This window comes from Symphalangus syndactylus, chromosome 13 (genome assembly GCF_028878055.3).
Source record: "Symphalangus syndactylus isolate Jambi chromosome 13, NHGRI_mSymSyn1-v2.1_pri, whole genome shotgun sequence".
Classification (NCBI taxonomy): domain Eukaryota; kingdom Metazoa; phylum Chordata; class Mammalia; order Primates; family Hylobatidae; genus Symphalangus; species Symphalangus syndactylus.
Genome location: NC_072435.2, coordinates 96,844,690 through 96,867,583, shown reverse-complemented (window position 1 = coordinate 96,867,583; position 22,894 = coordinate 96,844,690). Strand labels below are relative to the sequence as shown.

The 22,894-nt window shown below is 40.0% G+C and overlaps 2 protein-coding genes and 1 non-coding gene across 3 annotated transcripts in view; 2 read left to right on the top strand and 1 right to left on the bottom strand.

The window, feature by feature from the left end:
* Positions 1-10,678, top strand: part of ARL1 (ADP ribosylation factor like GTPase 1) — a 38,213-nt gene extending 27,535 nt beyond the window's left edge. The window contains exon 6 of the mRNA XM_055235920.2: positions 10,544-10,678. Within this exon, the coding sequence (XP_055091895.1) occupies positions 10,544-10,571 (28 nt within the window). The 3' untranslated portion in view covers positions 10,572-10,678. The remainder of the gene's footprint in view (positions 1-10,543) is intronic.
* UTP20 (UTP20 small subunit processome component) overlaps positions 1-22,894 on the bottom strand; it is a 108,526-nt gene that overhangs the window by 9,954 nt on the left and 75,678 nt on the right. The window contains exons 41-56 of the mRNA XM_055235917.2: positions 20,999-21,285; positions 19,422-19,561; positions 19,033-19,189; positions 14,066-14,164; positions 12,378-12,545; positions 10,524-10,690; positions 9,455-9,596; positions 8,186-8,302; positions 6,270-6,440; positions 5,599-5,730; positions 5,000-5,110; positions 3,216-3,295; positions 2,710-2,779; positions 2,413-2,595; positions 1,551-1,682; positions 748-880 (exon numbers count right to left, since the gene is read on the bottom strand). Coding sequence (XP_055091892.1) covers positions 748-880; positions 1,551-1,682; positions 2,413-2,595; positions 2,710-2,779; positions 3,216-3,295; positions 5,000-5,110; positions 5,599-5,730; positions 6,270-6,440; positions 8,186-8,302; positions 9,455-9,596; positions 10,524-10,690; positions 12,378-12,545; positions 14,066-14,164; positions 19,033-19,189; positions 19,422-19,561; positions 20,999-21,285 — 2,289 coding nt within the window. The remainder of the gene's footprint in view (positions 1-747; positions 881-1,550; positions 1,683-2,412; positions 2,596-2,709; positions 2,780-3,215; positions 3,296-4,999; positions 5,111-5,598; positions 5,731-6,269; positions 6,441-8,185; positions 8,303-9,454; positions 9,597-10,523; positions 10,691-12,377; positions 12,546-14,065; positions 14,165-19,032; positions 19,190-19,421; positions 19,562-20,998; positions 21,286-22,894) is intronic.
* LOC129461378 (small nucleolar RNA U13) lies at positions 17,259-17,360 on the top strand. The gene has a single exon (XR_008650525.1). It is a non-coding gene; the product is annotated as a small nucleolar RNA U13 (small nucleolar RNA).

The window sequence follows — 22,894 nt, the reverse complement described above, 5'->3', positions numbered from 1 at the left end:
CAGTACAGTACTTGCTGTACAGGTTTTTAGCAACAGGCTGGACCATATAGTCTAGGGGTATAATAGGCTATACCATCTAGATTTGTCTAAGTATACTGTTACGAAGTTCAAACAATAAAATCGCGTAACAATATATTTCTCAGAACGTATCTCTATTGTTAGGTGATGCACAACTGTGTGACAACTTGTGAAATCATTTAGTAAATAATGGCATATGTACATAACGGACTACTATATAGCTATTTAAAAGGATATCTACTAGATGTCTTATAGATAGTAATATGCTTACTTAGGTACAAACAGGATATCAAAGTTTATATGGAACTAAGCAACCTCTCAAAAAAAACCCTATTCCTATTGAACGAAAAGAAAGACTGGATGGAAATACAGACCACAAGTACATACATCAAAACAATACATTGTACACCATAAATATATACAGTTTTTACTTGTCAGTTGTACCTGAGGGAAAATAAATAGGAAAAAAAGAGACACATATCTGAAATTATTAAGTACCAAACAGGACTTTGAAAGGTATTACTTATGAAATCATAGATACTTTTTTTTTTCAAAAGGGAACATTTTCACTGTAATCACTCTGATAGAACCTTTTAAGTTTTTTCTCATGGACTCTTTTCCTGACATTGTATACTTTCTGAAGTATTCATATTCAAATTTCTCAAATCTACTTTCAGTAATTCTATGACAACAAATGTGTTTGATTTAAATAAAAAAGGAAATACTTACTCCAGATTTTACTCAAAGTCTCAGCGGGTTTGGTAAACTGAATAATATTACATTCCTTGATAAGTTTAGTTATCAGTGTAAGAAAACTAAACAGAAGGCGATCTGCAGCTTTTTCTTCAGTTTCTTCCATGATCTAAAAACAAGACGGATGTAAATCAATGAAAACAACAATCTGAAAGTATCTGATGGACAATTTTACTCCAGCATGTCAATCCACCCGTTTCTGAACCTCCCTCGGCACTCCTGACATTGTAGGCCGGATGATCCTTTCCTGTGGGGGCTGCCATTGCACTGTAGGATGTTACCAGCATCCCTGCTCCTCTATGCTCTAGATCCCAGTAGCACCTCCACCCTCCAGTTGTGACAATCAAAAATGTTTCCAGACATTGCCAAATGTCACCTGGGGGGACAAAACTGCCTGAGTTGAGAACCTATGATCTTCATATACCATGAAGATACTTTAATCCCCCAACCCCCCCTTTTTTTTGAGTCAGGGTCTTGCTCTGTTAGCCAGGCTGGAGTACAGTGGCACGGTCCTCCTGCCTCAGCCTCCTGAAAAGGTGGAAGTACAGGCATGTGCTACCATGCCTGGCTATAACGTTCATTTTAAAAAGTTCTAACTACACTGAATTTTTGCTTTTAGGATAAAGGACACTTTTGAACACAAATATTTAATTGATTAGCTATAAATAGCTATAGCTATAAATATATTTAACCTATAAGCTAATATCTAATCTGTTAGCTACATCACCTCAAGTGAAACTATAAGTTAGAAAAGTTTTATTCACTAGCAAATTACTTACATCTTTAAAGTTTTCAGGATCAATTTCCTTTTCAATCACAGGAAGGACAGTTCCAAGTCTTTTCTCAAAATCAACTCCTTCACTTTCCACAAACAAGCCACAGATCAGGGCAGCAAGTTGTCTATTTAAGCGCTACCAAAAATAAACCACAAGACAATGTCAAGAGAACTTGGGAGGCCTTTTCTGAAACTGTAAAACAAAGGTGGGCATTATTTTGTCCTCAACATTCAGAGACAATAAACATTTCTTTCTGATGCCAGAAATCAGTAAATTATGGAGCTTTGATGGCCAATATACAAAATGTGGGGAAATTTTTACACTCAAGAATAATGTTTTAAAAAGAGGCATTATTATTATCCAGTGAATACTTTAATATTTTTTTTCCATTTTAAATTAAAAGGAAATGGAAAGAAGTCTCATGCCCATCCCACATTAAGTGGGTATGCAACAAGTTACTCAGTAACACAGGGCACATGTTGTTTATGTTTCACAAAGATGGGCCAACAATGATGGTGACAGAGGTACCAAGTGGATAAAAGGATAAAAATTGCATTTCAGTAATCGAATATGCAAAATTGGAAACAAAGGTATTCATCATTAGGAGCTAGTTAAGTAAATTATGTTACATTCATGCAGTGGAATACTTTCCTAACAATAACGTAGTAGGAATACGGCTGATTTTTATATTACTTTCTATAACTTCTTACACTTTGGGAAACTTTAAGAATATACTATTTGCATAATCAGACAAAAATAACACTATCTGGGAAAAAAACCAATTCAACACTGTATAACATATATTCTTAAACTATGATCCCCAAAGCTGACTTGTCACTGAACTGTGACTAAAAGCAATGCACACCTTTTTTGCTCCAAACCAAGTGGTAACCATATCAAACAGCCAATCTTTTTTCTCGAGGCTGATTTTACCAAGTAGGGACTTGATTGTCATGGATGCCATCTTTTTGCACGTGGCAGAGTCATCATTGATCGTCATTAGACAAAGAGGGATAAAGAACATTCCACAGTTCTCGTGGAGCAGCCCCTAAAAGAAAAGAGGCACATGTGAGCACTCAGAACGGAATTCCTACAGATGCTCTAGCAAAGGGGGACTGAGGACTTCCAGGAGTCACGGGGCTTATCTCTGGGGTCACAGTACCTGAGGGAACGTGTCAAAGAGATATGCGATCATTTCCAAGGTGGACTCTCTCCCGGTCTCATGTTCGTAACTAGGGGAAGGACATTAGGTGGATTTGTTAGTATCTTCTAAATTTACCAATAATTATTAAAAAAATTAAAATATTATATCAAGGTGTCAGTTTACTTCTTAAAAAATGGAAAATGCTCTGTTTCCCTAATTTTAATGCTTGTATATATCCATTAAGCTATCACTGTGCAGTTTTAAATGTAATTGTATCAGATTTCAACATTCTCCTAAGTGGACTCTTATGACAATCAATGGTTAAACTAGATTGAAAAGCAACTCAGAGAACGGCTATATGAAGCCAAGCACAATGTCTGATTATCAAGTCAATGTGTCATATAACAGTATGCTCAGAGAATGTACCATTATACTTAGGCCCCATCCTTTTTCAGACAGCCACCATGTTAAAGGGAAAGAAGAAACTGCCCTCCGCCCCTGTGTAGTTAATAGCGTAAGCTTACTTCAGTTGAGCGAGCATGAATTCCAAGTTTGGTCTCAATTTGTCACCCAGGGGATAGTCAAGAATATATTTCAGAAAAACCTAGGGACAAAAGTCACACAGATGATTATTTGGATCTCGCCTCTAGTATTCCTGTTTCCTAAGCTGCTTTCTGGAACTCACTGGTAGGTTATAAGAACTTTACAGAATGGCAATCAATCAGGCTTTCCAATGCACTCCAGCTAAATCTGCCTATGAGGTCAATAGCAACTGTGACCCTTCATTTCTCCCGCCATGCATCTGGTCCTGCCCTATGTGCCTGACAGAGGCAAGCCCTGGCCTGCCACTGGCACTGTGGTTTAAGACTTCAAATCTAAGCCCACAGGTTGGAAGCTGATCTCTCGGTGACAGGTGGTGACAGGTGTACCACAGTATGGACTGTGGTTCAACCTGGTATCTCCCCTTCAACAAGAATAACAACATAGTGATAATATCAATACTGATAATAATAACCGATGCATTTACTAAAAACTCTCTATGTGCCAAGCACTGCGTTAAGTGTTTCTCAGTTAAATCTCATCATTCCCTTAGGAAGTTCGTGATAATAGCCCATTTTCTAGTTCAAGGGAATGAAGTTGGCCGAGACAATAAGAAACTTGTTCATGTGACACTGCCAGAATTCCATGCCTAGTCTGTGTCCAAAGGCTGCACTTTCAAACCACTATGGTATCTAGCCTCCTTTATTAATAAACTGTGAGAACTAAGTGACATCACTCAAGTTTCCAAGGCCTGCCTTTCTCTAGCGCTAAAATGGGGATACCGTTTCTTCTGAAGGGTACCTGTAAACAGAGGTCATGCATTTAAACTGCTAGGCACACAGCTAGTGCTTAATAGCAGCTCACCCTTCTTCTTCCTAATAGTGGCCAAGCAATTATTTCCAGAGACATGCATCTTCCCTTCCACCCTGGCCTCCTCAGCAGCCCAAACCCACCTGCAACCCTGAGTTCCTATTTCCAACTTAGACCTTTCCACCTCTTTGGGCACAGTATGTACTCATAAAATTAGAGATTGACAGATGTATAGATATAAACCTGATCCTGCCACTCCTCTCCCTAAGGATTTAAATAGCTCCTTACTATTCTTAGAACAAAGCCCCACCAGGCGCCATGGCTCACGCCTGTAATCTCAGCACTTTGGGAGGCCAAGGTGGGTGGATCACGAGGTCAAGAGATCAAGACCATCCTGGCTAACATGGTGAAACCTCATCTCTACTAAAAATACAAAAATTAGCTGGGTGTGGTGGTGCATGCCTGTAGTCCTAGCTACTCGGGAGGCTGAGCCAGTAGAATCACTTGAACCTGGGAGGCGGAGGTGGCAGTGAGCCAAGATCGCGCCACTGCACTCCAGCCTGGCGACAGAGCGAGACTCCATCTCAAAAAAAAAAAAAAAAAAGAACAAAGCCCCAAATCTTTAACAAGACCACAAGGTCCTGCGCGACCTGGCTCCCCACCCCTCAATTCACTTACCTGTGTTGAGCTCCTCAACCAAGCTAAGCTCTCACTCACCTCAAGCCTCTACTGCCCCCTCACCTTGAAAGCTAAGCCTTTTTCTTCCTTCAAATTTTGGCCTGCCTGTCAGTCCCCAGAAAAGCCTCCCCTGACCACCTGCACCAGGACGCCCAAGTCTCAGCATAAAGCAACAATACGACACAAGGTAGTCTTCAGAATTCAGCCAATGTTGACACTTCTGCCACAAAGATGCGGCAGGGCCCAGCCCTTGCGATGGGGATAAGTGCTCTCTACAAACCTGTCTGCACTGGACCCTGGCAGGTTCACTTTGTGCAGAGACTGCCAACTTGGATACTTTCCGCATGACATCATCGATTTCTGGGACCAACAGCTTTCTTGATAAAATTGCCTAAGATACAAAAGGAAAAGACATACTCATTTCATGTGTTTTGCTGCAGATGGATGGAAGCAGACTTGATGCTAAAGCAACCACAGGAAATTTTCAAACACAATGAAGTATCTTCAAAAGGGATACACACTTAAGCACAAAGAACACACAACACTTAAACATACACTTCAAATGGGTAAAAATGGTGAATTTTTTAAAATGGTGAGTTTTATGTTATGTACATTTTACTACACTAAGAAGAAAAACATATAAATAAAAAGAGAATACCTGTATTTGTACAGAATTCCCTGGAAATGTTAATACAGAGCTCACATTTAAACATTTTTCATAAGCAAATGTTCGCCTGTAACTGACCCACCAAAATCATACTAATCTTTACAAATAATTTCAGAAGTCTACAGCTAGTCAAAACACTATGATCTATGTGTTCAAAATATCTGCTGTGAAACTCATAAACCGTAACAGTCAACATTCTTGCGACACCATACCTTCAGAAGACCAAAGGCAGTGGCTTGTCTTGAAGTATCATAAATGTCCTCCTCAGCATAGGCCAGTAGAACTTGGAGCTGTTTTTCAGTTATCTGGTAAGACTTGACTTTCTTGACAAGTATGGTCACACACTGCAAGTTACAATAGTGATGTTAACAGCCAGCACATCCCACAGTTGGGATCCAGTGAAATGACAAGGACTTAACACAACACACAAGTATGCTTTTCCACACAGGATGCCAGCCCTCTAGCCTTGGCAAACTACTCTGGAAAAAATTTTGGCCATAACCACAAAGGGCAATGGGGAAAACTAACTTTGATGTTAATCCTGGTTCTAGTTTTTATGAGTCAGGGTCTCGCTCTGTCACCCAGGCTGGAGTGCAGTGATGTGATCATAGCTCACTGCAGCCTCCAACTCCTGTCAAGTGATCCTCCTGCCTCAGCATCCCAAGTAGCTGGGACTACAGGTACACATCACCATGTCCAGCTAATTTTTTTTTTTTTTTTTAATGTAGAGACGGGGTCTCGTTATGCTGATCAAGCTGGTCTTGAATTCTTAGGCTCAAGTAATCCTCCCACCTCAGCCTCCCAAAGTGCTGGGATTATAGGTATGAGCCACTGCATCCGGCTCTATCCTGGCTTTTTCCAAGTGTAAGTGAAGACATCTCACCTTGAAACAATTGACCACAAGGTGGAAGTTCTGGCCCCTGGCGGCCCCGAGCTTTGCATAGTCCTTCAGCAGAAGGAAGAGGTGTTTTGTCAGCTGCTCTGCTTTTGTTTCTATGGAAGGTAGCGGGAACCTCAAGACCCAGATGAGGCATTGTAAAGCACCTGTGATCACCTGAAAAAAACAAAACAAAACACCACCAACTTGTGATGTGACCGAATCCAACTATCTAGCACCTGAGGCTATGCAGACTCTTTAAATGATTGCGCTGAATAAATAAGATGCTAAGCCCAGCCCACTCTGGAAGAACTGTGCCCAAAATGTAAGAAGATAAAGACGTTTCCAGTTCCTGGTTGTAGAAGAATTTATTGCTTATCCATAACAATGGATCCTTATGATGGTAGATCATAAGGAAATAAGAAAAAGCACCATATTCTTTTTATAATTTAATCTTTGTTTAAACATTTTTGGGCTGGTCTTGAACTCCTGGGCTCAAGCAATCCTCCTGCCTCAGCCTCCCAAGTGCTGGGGTCATAGGCTTGAGGCAACATGCACAGCCATATTTTTAACCTACTTATAGGGGTTTATGGAGGTTATATGATTTGGATAGGTTGGTCAATTTTACAATTTTTTTGGAAAAATACATCTTAAATGACTTTTCTGTTTTCTAGAATGGTACTTTAATGTAATCTACTCTTACTAAGCTTGAATTAGGTATACGAGGCACTCTACTGGATATTATAAATACAAAGATAAAAAGGATACCATCTCTACATTTATGCAGCAGACAGTTAACTCAGAAATTAGGCATGGGAACAACTGACTATCATTTAATATAGTTAAGGGCTATGGCAAAAGATATGGAAAAAGTGTGCTGAGATCCCTGAACCTCCAAGGCCAAACCTTTGAAAGCACCTGGATCAGCTCGTTCAGCTCTGTCTAATAACACCCGTGCTACTCTGGCTGCTGAGAGCTCCTCAGTGGGCTGGATGAAGACACAGAAGAGCAAGCTTGGGAGTCAGAAAGACCTTGGCTTACATCCCAGCTCTGCAACTGATTACCTGTTTGACTCTAGAGATGTTACTTAACCTCTCGGCACCTAGGTTCATAGCCTAGATCTGTACCTAGGCCCTCGCCCTAATTTTCTCATTTATAAAACATAAATAGTAAGAATATATGCCTCGGGTGGTTGTGAAGATCAGAAATAATGTTCTTGGGATTCATAGCATGGAGCAGTAATAGTGACAAAGGTGACGACGATGATATTGGTAAGGGGACAAAATCATTCACCCTCATGAAGTTGTGAGGATCAAATGAAATACTTAACGTACCTAGGAGGGCTTTTAAAACTGTTAAAGGCTATCCAAATTTATAGAACTAGTAAATTGGGAAGCGATTTAATGTAGCAAATAGTGATGGTTCATGATGTCATAAATCTGTTCAAAAATTCAATCATCTCGGCCAGGCACAGTGGCTCACGCCTGTAATTCCAGGATTTTAGGAGGCCAAGGAGGGCGGATCATCTGAGGTCAGGGGTTTGAGACCAGTCTGGCCAACATGATGAAACCCCGTGTCTACTAAAAATACAAAAGTTAGCCGGGCGTGGTGGTGTGCGTCTGTAGTCCCCGCTACTTGGGAGGCTGAGGCAAGGCTGAGGCAGGAGAATCCTTTGAACCTAGGAGGTGGAGATTGCAATGAGTCAAGATTGCACCACTGCACTCCAGCCTGGGTGGCAAAGCGAGACTCTGTCTCAAAAAAAAAAAAAAGAACCCCCAAAACCCAAAAAACCCACCAACCAAACAAAAAAACCTCAATCATCTCATAAAGCTTGAGCCCAAATATAACCATTAGGTATTCTTCAAAACATAGTTCTTCTGAAGAAACAAATGCTCCAATGCAGAGTGCAAACCGATGCTTACCTTCACATCCATGGAGCCCAGGCAGTCTATGAGGAGAGACACAAAAGGATCCAGCATTTCCAGGACACGTTCACTTGAAGACTTGATCTTGGAAGTCTTCAGACTCAGATGCAGCAGCTAAGAGAGTTCAAAAAGATATGTCACATTAGTTGCCCATTAAACCAGAGTTAGGTAAATGTGAAATGATGTTTAGAGAAAAGCAAGAAATGTTAAGATACTTCTATTAGAAATGATATAAAATTTTTAAGGAATGACAAACTGCCTGGGAGGGTCTCAGTAAGTCAAAGTGAGAGCTTGCTGTGCAGCTGAGATGCTACATCTGTTTACCAGAGTCAATTTTCTCAGCATCTACTGTGATTCCAGGCACTGGCTCAGTACACAGGACATGGCAATAACCAGGATGGACATGGTCTCTGTCTTGGTGGATGTTAGCCAGACTCTAAGGAAATGATGACATGTACAGGTAGGGTACTTTGAGAGTTCTGTAGAAATCTTTGTAGAGCAAAGAGTGGGCAGTCAGTTCCTAGGGCAGGAAAGAGTATGGTGACTTTCTAGATGGGAAGGGAAGCCAGGGTGGCTGGAACGTGTGTTAGAAAAATGCGAGTCAATGAAGGGTTTTAAAAAGGAAATGATTAGATTTGTGCTTTTAAAAGCTCACCATCTTTTATTTTATTTATTTATTTTGTTTTAGAGACAGGGCCTCACTATATTGTCCATATTGGAGTGCAGTGGTGCGTCAATAGCTCACTGCAGCCTCAAACCCCTGGGCTCAAGTGATTCTCCCACCTTAGCCTCCTGAGTAACTAGGACTACAGGTACGTGCCATCATGCCTGGCTAATTAAAAAATAATTTTTTTTTGTAGAGACTCGCTATGTTGCCCAGGCTGGTTTCAGACTCCTCTCCTCAAGTGATCCTCCTGCCTTAGCCTCTCAAAGTGCTGGGATTATGGGTGTGAGCTGCCATGTCTGGCCACTCACCATCTCTTAAAAAAATTCAAGGTAGTTCAGAGGGGGCTCATGGGCAAAGCATCAGTAAGACCTTAATACATATTAGAGCAGAATCATTAATTCTGGGACAGTTACATCTTCAATGTAAGTGTTGCAAGAGATAAATAGTAAATGGATGAATGCACCTGTAAAAAAAAAATCTAAAATGTATTTACAGTAAGGCATTTCCAATGGAAGTGAGGAGTACTAGAAATTCAACAGAAAATTAAAAGGTGCAGACTCCCTGAAAGTAGCAAGTCTCATTTTAAGGTTAATTCTTACCCGAAGCCCGGACTCAATAAATATGTGCATGTTGGTTTTCCTGCTCACAACAGCTTTCTGTCCACCTCGAACTGGAGTTGGGGGAAGCAGAAGGCAGCTCTGGGGTGGCAGACGTGGATCTGGTGCTGGGGCTCCTGGATTTCTGTCAATCACGTGGCATGAGAAGAGGGTAAAGAACACTGTCAGCTGCATTCCAAGAAGTTAGAGTGGCCCTTCTAAAATGATGAGAGCCCAGCACTAAATAATGTGCCATTTGCTTGGGTTTTGCCCCCTGCCCCGGACCCTCAAACCATGAGACACAGAAGAGATTATTAGGCTGTTGATTAAGGTTACTAGGACAACATATTTACATTAGGATCAACAGCAGGACACTCCCTTGATTTCTGAAAATAAATGCCAACGAGTCTCTCTTAGACCACAGAAGCAAGACCAAAATGAAGTTTACTAATATATAAGATTTCGTTTTTTGAGACAGTCTCGTTCTGTTGCCCAGGCTGGAGTGCAGTGGTGTGATCTCGGCTCATTGCAGCCTCCACCTCCCGGGTTCAAGTGATTCTCCTGTCTCAGTCTCCTGTGTAGCCGGCATTACAGGTGCCCAGCACCATGCCTGGCTAATTTTTGTGTTTTTAGTAGAGACGGGGTTTCACCAAGTTGGCCAGGCTGGTCTCAAACTCCTGACGTCAGTTGATCCGCCCTCCTCGGCCTCCCAAAGTGCTGGGATTACAGGCGTGAGCCACTGTGCCCAGTCTATAAGATATTTTAAAATCTTTTAAGGTCTCAATCTCTGTTTAATCAGAATACAAGATACAGATTTAAAATCTATCCTATCTTTGAATCAATAAATCTTTTTTAAAAATGGTATCAGAGAAATGCCAAAATAATTGGCTGTTGTCACTGCCACCTCATTTATGAGAAAATCTCATGTTGAAATGTATCACACCATAAAGTACCATCTGAGAACTCAGGTGGATATAATTTTATTTTTTACTAAAGCAAATTATTAAAACAACCCACAGAATGGCTTATCAGACACAGAGACCTAAATGAGTTTGTTTTTTTTCCAACTTACTTTTCTTTCTCTGTTAACAGGGGAAGATTTTCACTGATCAAACCATAACTGAGTAATAGAATGGATTCAGCTGTCATTTCCTGATTTACAATTAATCCCACTGTGATTCGGCGTAAAGTTTCGTGAACTTTCCGGGCCAGTTTCAAACTCGTGGTATTTTGTAAGATCTAAAGGCAAAACATAAATATCATGCTGAGATGACACAGAAATGCATTTTGATTTGTCATAATGGCGGTTTTCTTTTATATATTGGCTTTCTAATATACGTTTGGCTTTCTCCTAATTAAAAAGCATTCTTAATATAATTTCAAACACAGATATAACACATAAGGTAAAAGTTAACTATAATCTCAGTCCCAGGAAGAAGCACTGTGCAGGCTTGTGAGCCTCGGGGTTTCCTCCACTCCCTCCCTGTTCTCTGCTGGTGAGGCCTCAGGGCACAATGCCAGAGATATGAGACTTCTAAGTTAACATCAACTCTCCTGGTACATTAACAGGGGTAACTTAGAGGCAAACACACACACACACATAATCAACACAATGTATTCACTCCTCATAGAAAACCACGAGAATGAAGTGCTACCATGGTCAAGCCTCAGGGTCTGATATCAATTATTGGGCCTAATCAGAGGAACCTAATGGGAACCAGGATCAGCAACCTCAGGAAATACTCGGTGCTTCAGAGCTATTATCTTGCATGAGACATAGTATTAACTCTCAATACCTTGGAGGGACTTTGTAATATACATCACGGATATATGTGCTCTGTTGACTCTTTTTCATCCTTAAAAGGCATCTAACACTCTTAGATAAGGCTCAGATAAAACTAAATGCATTCTAGGAGTAATTATGGAGTTCATCTAGCACCAGAACATTTAGACCTAATGTAATTCATGTCAACAGATAGTGCTCTTTGCTCTAGTTTTAATACACAAAACTAATAAATTAATAACATTTACTGGATGTTCACCTCTGCAATAGGCACAAAAATCAATAGGAAGGTGGGTAAATTACATTCCCTGATCTTCAGGAGGCAGAATGAAACCATGGTAGGAATGTGAACTTGGATCAGAAAGATCTGGAACTAAACCCTAAACCCTGACTTTTCTCTTTAACCATGTTCCTTTCTACCTTTCCAAGCCTGAATTTGTAAAATGGAAGTACCATCAATCTCACAGGGTGTGCGGATTAGAAGAGATAATGTAGCAGTGCTTAGAATATAATATGTCAATACATGCCTGTTTTCTTCCTCTTGGCAACCTGGAAGTGGCAATCTGTGTCCAAAGGCTTTCTAATATATATTTACTTCTAACTAAAATGAATTTTTTTGTAAATGTAAATATACATTTTTAAATAGAGACGGGGTCTTGCTATGTTACCCAGGCTGGTCTCGAACTCCTGGGCTCAAGCAATTCCTCCCGCCTTGGCTTTCCAAATTGCTGGAATTACAGGTGTGAGCCACCATGCCTGGCCTAAAATAAATTCTTAATAAAATTTCAAACATGGACATAACATATAAGGAAATGTTACTCATAATCTCAACCTCAGAGATAAGCACTATGCAGCTTGTGTGCCTCTGGATTTCTTCATGTTCTTAGCTGCTGACTTGACCCAGCTATAATATTCACCTGCACTCAATTCTTGTTGCGCTTCTTTCTCATCTCATGCTTTACATAGCGGACTATGATTTTTGAATCAAAGCATTCACTCACTGGCCATATGGTCCTGGGGCCCTATCACCAAAGGAAATCATGGGTGATCAAGAACAGTGTTTCAGTTTGCCCCGCACGGTTCCTTTTAGGAACTCATGAGATTGTAATGCTGTGATCTCCTGAATTGCATTCAAGTCCTTACCTCTTTTAATGGAAGGATAAGTTTTGTAATCTGATCTTTTCCTACAAACTTGCCGAGGATTTCGTAAGAGTCGTAACTTTTGCTTCTTCGTGCTTCCATGACTTTGGAGAGGATCTGCTTTACTTCCTTCTCTTCAGCAACAGCACCAAACAACTCATGGTTAAACATCTTTGGAAGAAAAAGGACAAATGGCAATTATGGCACTCAGCAAGATATGCCAACATAAGCAGTCACTGAATAAAGGCCCTGGTATGTCCAAATCAAAGAAGTGCAAGTTGGACTGGACTCAAATTAGATGGAAGAAATTTCTTTTAGAATGCACTTGTTTTCAATGCAATTTAGGGACCAATTACTAAAAAACAAACACATGAGAAACACTTAAAGGTGATACTAACGGGAACAAAGAAAAACCCTTCACAGATGTACATATATAATTGTATGACTGTACAGTTATTTCTTTTTTGATGTACCAAAGAGTAGCTTAATTTCCCTTCAATAAGTTCTTAGAATATTTGCAATCTAATTAATTATTTACATTCTAATTATAAATTACAAACATTTGCAATCTAATTATTAGTCTAATTAATTGTTAGTCTAATTAATTATCTTATTTTTTGAGACGGAGTCCCATTCTGGCACCCAGCCTGGAGTGCAGCAGCGTGATCTCAGCTCACTGCAACCTCCAGTTCCTGGGTTCAAGCAATTCTTGTGTCTCAGCCTCCCAAGTAGCTGGGATTACAGGCATGTGCCACCCCACCGGACTAATTTTTGTATTTTTAGCAGAGATGGGGTTTCACCACATAGCCCAGACTGGTCTCAAACTCCTGGTCTCAAGTGATCCACCCACCTCAGCCTCCCAAAGTGCTGGGATTACAGGTGTGAGCCACTGTGCCTGGCCTAATGTAAATATTTAAATTGAGATTCAAAATGTTAGTGTCCACATTTTAAAACAAATGAACAAAAGGTTATGTGGCAAATTTATTCTCTTCACAATGGTAGCCTCCAAATTAGTACGCTATCCAATTTTGTTTTGTTTTGTTTTTTTGAGACAGAGTCTCACTCTGTCACCCAGGCTGAAGTGCAGTGGCGCGGTCTGTGCTCACTGCAACCTCCACAGCCCAGGTTCAGGCGATTCTCCTGCTTCAGCCTCCTGGGCAGCTGGGATTACAGGTGTGCACCACCATGCCTGGCTAGTTTTTGTATTTTTGTTAGAGATGGGGTTTCACCATGTTGGCCAGGCTGGTTTCGAACTCCTGGACTCAAGTGATCTGCCCACCTCAGTCTCCCAAAGTGCTGGGATTATAGGCACGAGCCACAGTGCCCGGCCCAATTTTAAAAGTTATTATTAATTTCCCACTGTATTATAAATAAAGCTCCTGTGAACATAACTTATTTCTTAAAAATAGATTCTTAGATGTGACTGAAAATCTTTTCTCATTTCAAAAGCTCTTGATACAAAATGGCAACTTACTTTCCAGAAAGATCATACCAATTTATGACCTCCTTGCAGTGACAGAGTGCCCATCTCGCTTTAGTCTTAGCTTTTTAAACCTCTGCTAATCTAAAAGATGATAAGTTACATTATTTTCATTTTTATGGGCTATTATCATTTCTTATTTTGTGAATTGATTTTTTTGTGTCGTTGGCCCACTTAAAAAAAAATTAGAATTCATTTCTGTAAGTCTTACCTCAATCATTATATCTAAACAAGAGTCCAAATCCCCGACTTGCAGCTTATTGGTGAGGCCTTGCAGCAACATGTGAACAGTGAAAGTCAGCACATGGACCTAACATGAGATACACCGTAACAATATGAATATTAACAATGTCACACTAGGAAAACATAAGATCTAGGAAGCACTGTAAAGAGAACACTCAGAATTTATATGTTTTTTATTGCCAGAAGCTTCAACAAATGACACATAGTTATTTCACTATCTAAAATCTTGTAACCAAATGATCATTTTGTACCAAAGGTGTTCAGAAACATACAACCATTCTTAGGATCTAATGTTGTGACTAAACCAGGCCAGTGATTTATAAAGAAAGGCACAAGAGTCTTGAACTTTATTTTTATTTATTTATTTATTTATTTATTTATTTATTTATTTATTTTTGAGACAGAGTGTTGCTCTTGTAGCCCAGGCTGGAGTGCAATGGTGCAACCTTGACTCACTGCAACCTCTGTCTCCCGAGTTCAAGAGATTCTTCTGTCTCAGCCTCCCGAGTAGCTAGGATTACAGTCACCCGGCACCATGCCTGGCTAATATTTTTGTATTTTTAGTAAAGATGGGGTTTCATCATGTTGGACAGGCTGATCTCGAACTCCTGACCACAGGTGATTCGCCTGCCTCGGCCTCCCAAAGTGCTGCAATTACTGGTGTGAGCCACCGTGCCCGGCCAAGTCTTGAACTTTAAAAAAAGACCAACCTGTGAATTAAGGAGCTTGCCCATGTTGAATGTAATCAAAGCTTGTAAATAAAATATTATGAAGGAAACAAGTTTTTGCACCCAACAGCAACGTTTTCTGAGAGCTTACTACAGGGTAAGTACTGTATTAATACCTTACATGTATTAAATCATTTAAGCCTCACTCATCCAATCTGTGGAGTAAGGTACTACATTATCAGCAGTTTTTAGATGAGGAAGCTGAGGCACAAAGAGGTCATGGGTAGGAACTGGTGGAGTGAAGATTAGAAACCAGAGTCCCAGGCTCCACAACAGGTTATCCTGCCTCTCAAGCTTTTTGAATTCTTTATGCTGCTTCTAGTGCTGTGAAATTATCAAGGTAAATATCAGATAATGGTCATAGGCTAAGGAAACACATTTAGTTGTCAAAGCATAGATTGGGTCTTAAAGGCATAGTTTCTTATGTACCTACTTGTGATCTTTTAGTTTTTTGGAGGCAGAGTCTTGCTCTGTCACCCAGGCTGGAGTGCAGTGGTGCGATCTCAGCTCACTGCAACCTCTGCCTCCTGGGTTCAAGAAATTCTTATGCCTCAGCCTCCCGAGTAGCTGGGATTACAGGCATGTGCCACCATGCCAATTTTTATATATAGATATTTTTTAGTAGAGACAGGGTTTCAGCATGTTGGCCAGGCTGGTCTTGAACTCCTGACCTCAAGTGAACTGCCCGCCTCAGCTTTCCAAAGTGCTGGGATTACAGGTGTGAGCCACAGCATTCGGCCCCTACTTGTGATCTTTAAGTACTTTTATATATAGACGGTTCCTGACTTACAATGTTTTGATCTATGATTTTCCAACTTTATGATGGATTTATTGGGACAATGTCTCATCATAAAAGTCAAAAAGCACCTGTATTTGAAATGTTAGCTGTGAAATTAATATATATATTTTGAGACAGGGTCTTGCTATGTTGTCATGCTGGTTTTGAACACCTTGGGGTAAGGTGTTCACCTCCCACTTCGGCCACCTGAGTTGCTGGCACTAAAGGTACACACTACTGTGCTCAACTTTCCTATAACTGTAAAAAAATCCTTTTGGTGGAAGTGAGGATGACGAGTGATGCTCAAAGATAATAATTTTGGTACAGTCTACATGATTAATACTAAAGCTGAAATCAGTTGTTCTCTCAACTCTAATTTAGTTATTTTAACAAATAATGGGATAGACTCGAAGAACAGATGGTTAGAGAAAAAAAGGGCTACTCATTTAAATACCTCAGGTGTTCCTTAAAAATGTGTGCATGAATCCTCAAGAACAGAGATGTATTCCTCCTTGTATGTCCAGTTCCCAATATACCATATCTCTCAATGCTGTGGTGGTGACAGTGGCCTTGAAACGGGGATGGGTGGGAGCTACAACTCTGGGAGGGGAAGCTTCCTCTCCGTTCATTGGAACTACAGTTCTGAGAGGGTTGGCCTAGTCTAGTTGCTTTTCTCTTTCTGTACTGCCATTTCTTGGCCCCTGACGTGGGCACAGCTGCAGGAGGCACATGGCAGAGTGGGAAAAATAAAGTCCCAGTTTTCTAGCTGAAAGACTGAAACAAACGCAAAAATTAAGTGTCAGCAAAGAAATAGAAGATCTAAAGAAAAAATAAATGAAAATTTTAGAACTGAAAAACCCAAAAACTGAAATAAGAAACTCATTGGATGAGCTCAATTGCAGAAAGATATGAAAGAGGGAAGAGTCAGTGAACCTGCAGATAGACTGAAAGAAATTATCCAACCTAAACAGAGTGGAGGAAGAGCAATACACACACACACACACACACACACACACACACACACACACACACACATACAGCCTCAGGAACCAGTGGGAGAAAAATAAACATTCATTTCACTGGAGTCCCAGAGAGGAGAAAGAGTGCACTGCAGAAAATTTATTTTAAAAAATACTGGGGCTGGGTGCAGTTGCTCACGCCTGTAGTCCCAGCATTTTGGGAGGCCAAGGCAGGCAGATCTCTTGAGGCCAGGAATTTGAGACCAGCCTGGATAACATGGTGAAACCCCACCTCTACTAAAAATACAAAAAAATAAGCTGGGCGTGGTGGCTCATGCCTGTAATCCCAGCTACTTGGGAGGCTAAGGCATGAGAACTGCTTGAACCCGAGAAGTGGAGGTTGCAGTAAGCCAAGATCGCACCAGTGCACTCCAGCCTGAGTGACAGAGCAGGACTCTGTCTCCAGAAACAAAACAAAACAAAACAAAAATCAAAGAAATACTGGCCGAAGTCTTCAAATTTGGTCAGAAGCTCAGAAAATGCCAAACAGAGTAAACCAAAGAAATCCACACTTAGACACATCATGATGAAACTGCTGAAAAATAACGATAAAGTCTTTAAAGCAGCCCGAGAAAAACGGCACATTAGTAAGAGGGGAACAACAAATTGAATAACTCATCAGAAAGGTAGGAAGGGATGCTTCATAATTTATAAGTGTGATGATTGGGTTTCTGTGTTTATGTGTGAGATGCGTCTCCCTCGACCTTGTTACAACAGTCGGGCATTATCTGCCTGATGTGGAAAAAAAAAGAAAAGAAAAGAAAGGCTGGAAGGAAGTAGAACAATATTTTTAAAGGAAAGAACTAAACAGCTAAAAAGAAAGAACTGTTAAAGCGAAATTATATATCCAGCAACAACATGTTTCAGGAATGAAGGTAAAAGGAAGACATTCATAGAAGAAAGAAAACTAAGAGAATCTGTTCCCACCGTGCCTGCTCCACCGCATTGCTAAAGGACACCTTCTAGACTACGGCAAAATGATATTAGAAAGAAGTGTGGAAATTCAGAAATGAAGGAAGGACAGCAGAAATAGTAAATATCTAGGTAGAACAGACTACTCTCCTCGAGTGCTTAAAACTTGTTTGACAATTACAAGCAAAAATTATAACATTGCCTAATGAAGTTTTTAATATACAGAGATGTTAATATATAAGGAGCTATAATACAAAGGGTAAAGGGCAAAGGGACATACAGGGTGATATGGTTTCTACATTCCACTTGAATTGGTAAAATGCTGATTCTCAGTAGACTATTGAAATATATGGTAATCGACAGAGCACAGAGCAACTACTAAAAATCTATACAAAGAAAGATAGTCAAAATGAATATGAAATTTCTTAGTGTGGTAGACTTACAGTCTGTAGACTAGGAACCTTACCCATCAACAAACTAGGATGTACAAAGTAAAGCTAACTACCAGGAGTCTTAATCATGTAGACTGTACCAAAATTGTTTTCTTTGAGCATCATTCTTCATCCCCACCCCAACAAATAACATGGCTGCTTACTTGAAAAGACGCTGCAGCGTTCCTCAAACTTTAAATCACCCAGAGATGATATGAAAATGCAGTTTCTGTAGGTCAGGTGTAGGACCTTTAAATCCTGCATTTCTCACAACCCCCCAGATGCTGCTGATACTGTCTGCCCAGGCGCCATGCTTGGAGCAGCGAGGGGCTAGATACCACATAACTACTTGGAGTGCTGTATATTCCACTTGGCGCTCTTATTTTATTTTTTGAGACAGGGTTTCACTCTGTAGCCCAGGCTGGAGTTCTGTGGCATGATCACAGCTCACTGCAGCCTTGACCTTCCAGGCTCAAGCAATCCTCCCACCTCAGCCTCCTGAGTAGCTGGGACCACAGACGTGTGCCACCAAGCTTGGCTATTTTTATTATTAGTTTTTGTAGGGAAGAGGTCTCACTATGTTAACCAGGCTGGTCTTGAACTCCCGGCCTAAAGTGATCCTCCCACCTTGGCCTCCTAAAGTGCTGGGTATATAGGCATAAGCCACCACACCCAGCCCCATATTTTATAATTTACATTTTATATTCCAACTCTTAAACAAATGTGTATGTTCTTTATTGTTCACACCAGTGATAATACAGTCAATACACATCCAAAAAGAATTATATTAAGAACTCAGAGAATATAAAACTTGATATGAAGTAATTTGAGAGAAAAAGAGGTCATGTAACCCAGGCCTATAAGGATCTTTTAAAAATCAGATATAGGAACTATTTAAACAACAGATTTCCTTAATACTAATTGGAAACTTTTGAATATTACTGCTCAGTGTCTCAGTGGATCAAATTTATTAAAGACAGGCCTGAAGTTCCATAACTTGCAGTGTTCAAGCTGCAAATATTTTAACTCCAATACAACTTGAATATAAAGCACAAGATGCAATTTACCTGGTATCCACGGACAAGAGTAGTCTGTAATTCTTTTAAAACATATTGGAGGAAGTGCACACCAAGATCCTCTATTATTTTCGCAAGAGTGCTGCGTGCAACGTCTCTGATTTCCTGGGCTCTGTTCTTGAGTAGGGCACACACTTTCAGCAAAATACTAGAAAATGAGAAGTTGAAAAATGACTAATCGAATAAACAGAAGCAATTAAACATATACATATCCTTTTGTCTCTTAATTACTCGTAACTCAAATTTCCCTGTTAAGATTCTAAACCACAGCAAGTTATGACAGTACTTTTTCCTCTTCCTGACAAAAGAGATTCAAAAGTAAGGAAGAAAATAACCAATTTTTGAGTTTCACTAAACTTCTAATTTGTTACAAAACATACCTTGGCAGATTAGCTTCCATAACTTCTTGTGGAAGGGACTGCATTAATTTAACCATGGCAAAAGCTAATGGAACTCGAACCACTTCCTCATCATTCACAACCTTTGACTTGATAAGCTTGTGTTCTTCTTCCCTTTTAGTCTGTAAGAAAAATTTAGGTTAAGCTAAAATGAAAATAAATGGGTCAGTGATCTACCAATACTGCAACCTTGTATTTGAAAGACAAGTTTTTCTAGAAGGATGGATGATCATAAAAAAAAAGAAAGAAAAGGCTGGGTGCGGTGGCTCATGCCTATAATCCCAGCACTTTGGGAAGACGAGGTGGGTGGATCACCTGAGGTCGGGAGTTTGAGACCACACTGACCAACCTGGAGAAACCCCGTCTCTACTAAAAATATAAAATTAGCCGGACGTGGTGGTGCATGCCTGTAATCCCAGCTACTTGGGAGGCTGAGGCAGGAGAATCACTTGAACCTGGGAGGCGGAGGTTGTGATGAGCCGAGATTGTGCCACTGCACTCCAGCCTGGGCAACAAGAGCAAAACTCCATCTCAAAAAGAAAAGAAAGAAAAGAAAAACAGCTCTTTCTATAGATCTTAAGCCCATTTCTAAGTTTATTTAAAAACAAACCAAATCTCTAATTTGAGGATAACCCTCTAAAAATTATAAAAATAACAGGTGTAAGAATGTTCTACTTTTCGAAGAAGCCATGAGAAAAAAATAAAGCCAGATTTTCACCAATGTGGGTTAAGACTGCTGTCAAGTATAGGAAACTCATATAAAACGTGTGTCGGTGGGGATTGTCAACTGTGTGAGTGACACTGTTAGTATATAATAAATACAGGGCCTCAAATAAAAGTTTATTTACCAATATATAAATTTGTATTATAAATATACAAAATATAAATAAATATTTACAAATATACAAAATATAAATCAATATTTTATACCAGGAGTTAGCAAACTTTTTCTGAACAAGGCCATATAGTATTTTTGGCTTTATGGGCTCTGTTGAAGTTACTCAACTCTGCTGTTGTGATGAAAAGGCAGTACTAAACACTACGTAAACAAATGGGTAATTGTGTTCCAATAAAACAATACAAAAACAGGCCACAGGCTAGATTTAGTCCCGGAGCCATAGTTGGCCAACCCGTGTTTCACCCCGAGAAGGAAGGAAAGGCTCTGGCTTCATGAGAATGCACTGCTAAATGTTATCCCCGTTAACTAGGAAAGATGAATTTTGAATAGTGCAGAACTGACCAAAAAGTAGAAAATGGAAACATATTCTAACTTTCAATAACCTTTTTGGGACAGGGGAGTCTCTTAATAACTACTTTGGAGATGGAAAAGCATTTATCTACCCTATCAAAATCATAAAGAAGGAGCGTTACTGCTTAGTTGCAGCAGGATAAGCCTGAAGTTGAAGAGATAAGAGTAGAGGGGTGAATTGTGAAGTGTTGAGATAAAAGGAAATCTAAAAGCTGAAATCAATCAATAATCACCAAGAGCCTCAGTGTGACAGGGCCCCACCAACACCAGAATTCACACAGACCTGCTGGACCCCGAATAAAGTTATTACCGCAGATGCAAGGCATTTATGTAGCCTAGGGAGAATATCCCCGGTTATGGTTCCTTGGATATTTTTAATTGTTCTCTCTAATTCTTCCTTGTTTTGAGGAAGGAAAGAGACAGGCTTTGTGATACACTCGGATTCTTTAGCTGATGTCCCTCCAGAGTCAGCTGGATCAGGGGTTCCCAGTTGTCCGTTGTCTGACAAACTCTTGCATGTGTTTTCCTTCTCTTCCTCATCCACGTGTTCTAATTGCATGGCCTCAGGCTCTGGTAACTCAATTGCTTCAATTGCATCTATGTTTAATAAACAACAGAAGTCACCTTTAAATCAAATAAGGAAACCACACAGTTGTGGTAAGAGTTTTTCCCATCAACATTCAACTTCCGATAAAAAATATCCAATCAGCAACTGTGGGCAGGCAAGGTAAATGCTGGGGAAAGAGCAGTAAATAAGAGGCCTATGGATTTTGCTTTCTCACAGTTTAGAGTTTAATGAGAGTGACAAATAAACTGCCAATTATAAAAGAACACAGAAATGCAAGTACAGGGTAATTAGGGAACACACTGGGAGGCTTGGGGGTCAGGAACGTCTTAACCAAATGAAGCACCTCCATTCATAAGCATGAAAATCTTAATGACAGCCAACTGCCCATAGTCTTTGTCAGTTTCTGGTATGTGATTTCAACAATTTTACAAGTTAGTGGGGATTCCTCTTTTCCAATCATCTGAAATAGCTGGTATAGGCTAAAATGATCTACCCCTTAAACGTTTGGTAAAACTCAGCTATAAAACAATCTGTGCCTGGTGTTTTCATCAGATGACTAACTGCAGATTCAATTTCTTTTTCTTTCTTCTTTTTTTTTTTTTTTTTTTTTTGAGACAAGGTTCTTGCTCTGTCACCCAGGCTGGAGTGCAGTAGCAAGATCTCAGCTTACTGCAACCTCTGCCTGCTGGGTTCAAGCAATTCTCGTGCCTTAGCCTCCTGAGTAGTTGAGATTACAAGTGTGCACCACCACGTCCAGCTAATTTTTTGTACATTTAGTAGAGACAGGGTTTCGCTATGTTGACCAGGCTGGTCTCGAACTCCTGGCCTCAAGTGATCCACCTGCTTAGCCTCCCAAAGTGCTGGGACTACAGGTGTGAGCCACTGTGCCCCAGCCTAACTGTGCATTCAATTCCTTTAATGGTTAGAAATCTATCTGGATTTTCTATTTTCTTCTAAAGTCAGTTTTTGTATTATATTTTTCTAAGAATTTGTACATCTCAGCCAAGTATTCAAATTTATAAATACGAAGATATCTTTTCACTTAATTGTGACCCCTTTTAATTCCTAGTAATGTTTATTACGTTTTCCATTTTTACAGATCAATCTTGTCAGGCATTTGCTAATTTATAATCTTTAAAAAATTTATTTTTATTTTTTATTTTTTTTTAGACATAGGGTCTCACTCTGTCACCCAAGCTAGAAGGCAGTGGTGCTATCATGATCATAGCTCACTGCAGCCAGCTCCTGGGCTCCACTGATCCTTCTGCCTTAGCCTTCCAAGTCACTGGGATTACAGTTGTGAGCCACTGTCCCTGGCCCAATGTATAATCTTTTCAAATATTTATTTTTAGCTTCGTTGATCTTTTCTATTGTATCCAGTTTATTTTTCACCAATTGCTGCTTTAATTTTTAATTAATTATTTTCTTACACTTTCTTTCCATTCATTGTGTAATGCTCTTTTCACACAAGAAGGTGATAAAATTGGATTTCTATATAATAATCTACAGATCACATTTTTTCACTAATACAATTTAGACTAGCCTTCTCTTTTGTTAAATAAAGTTTTCCAGGAATGCTTAAACCATTTATTTTAGCCTCCCTCCAGGCTCATTAACTGTCCATTGCTAGTAAGAGCA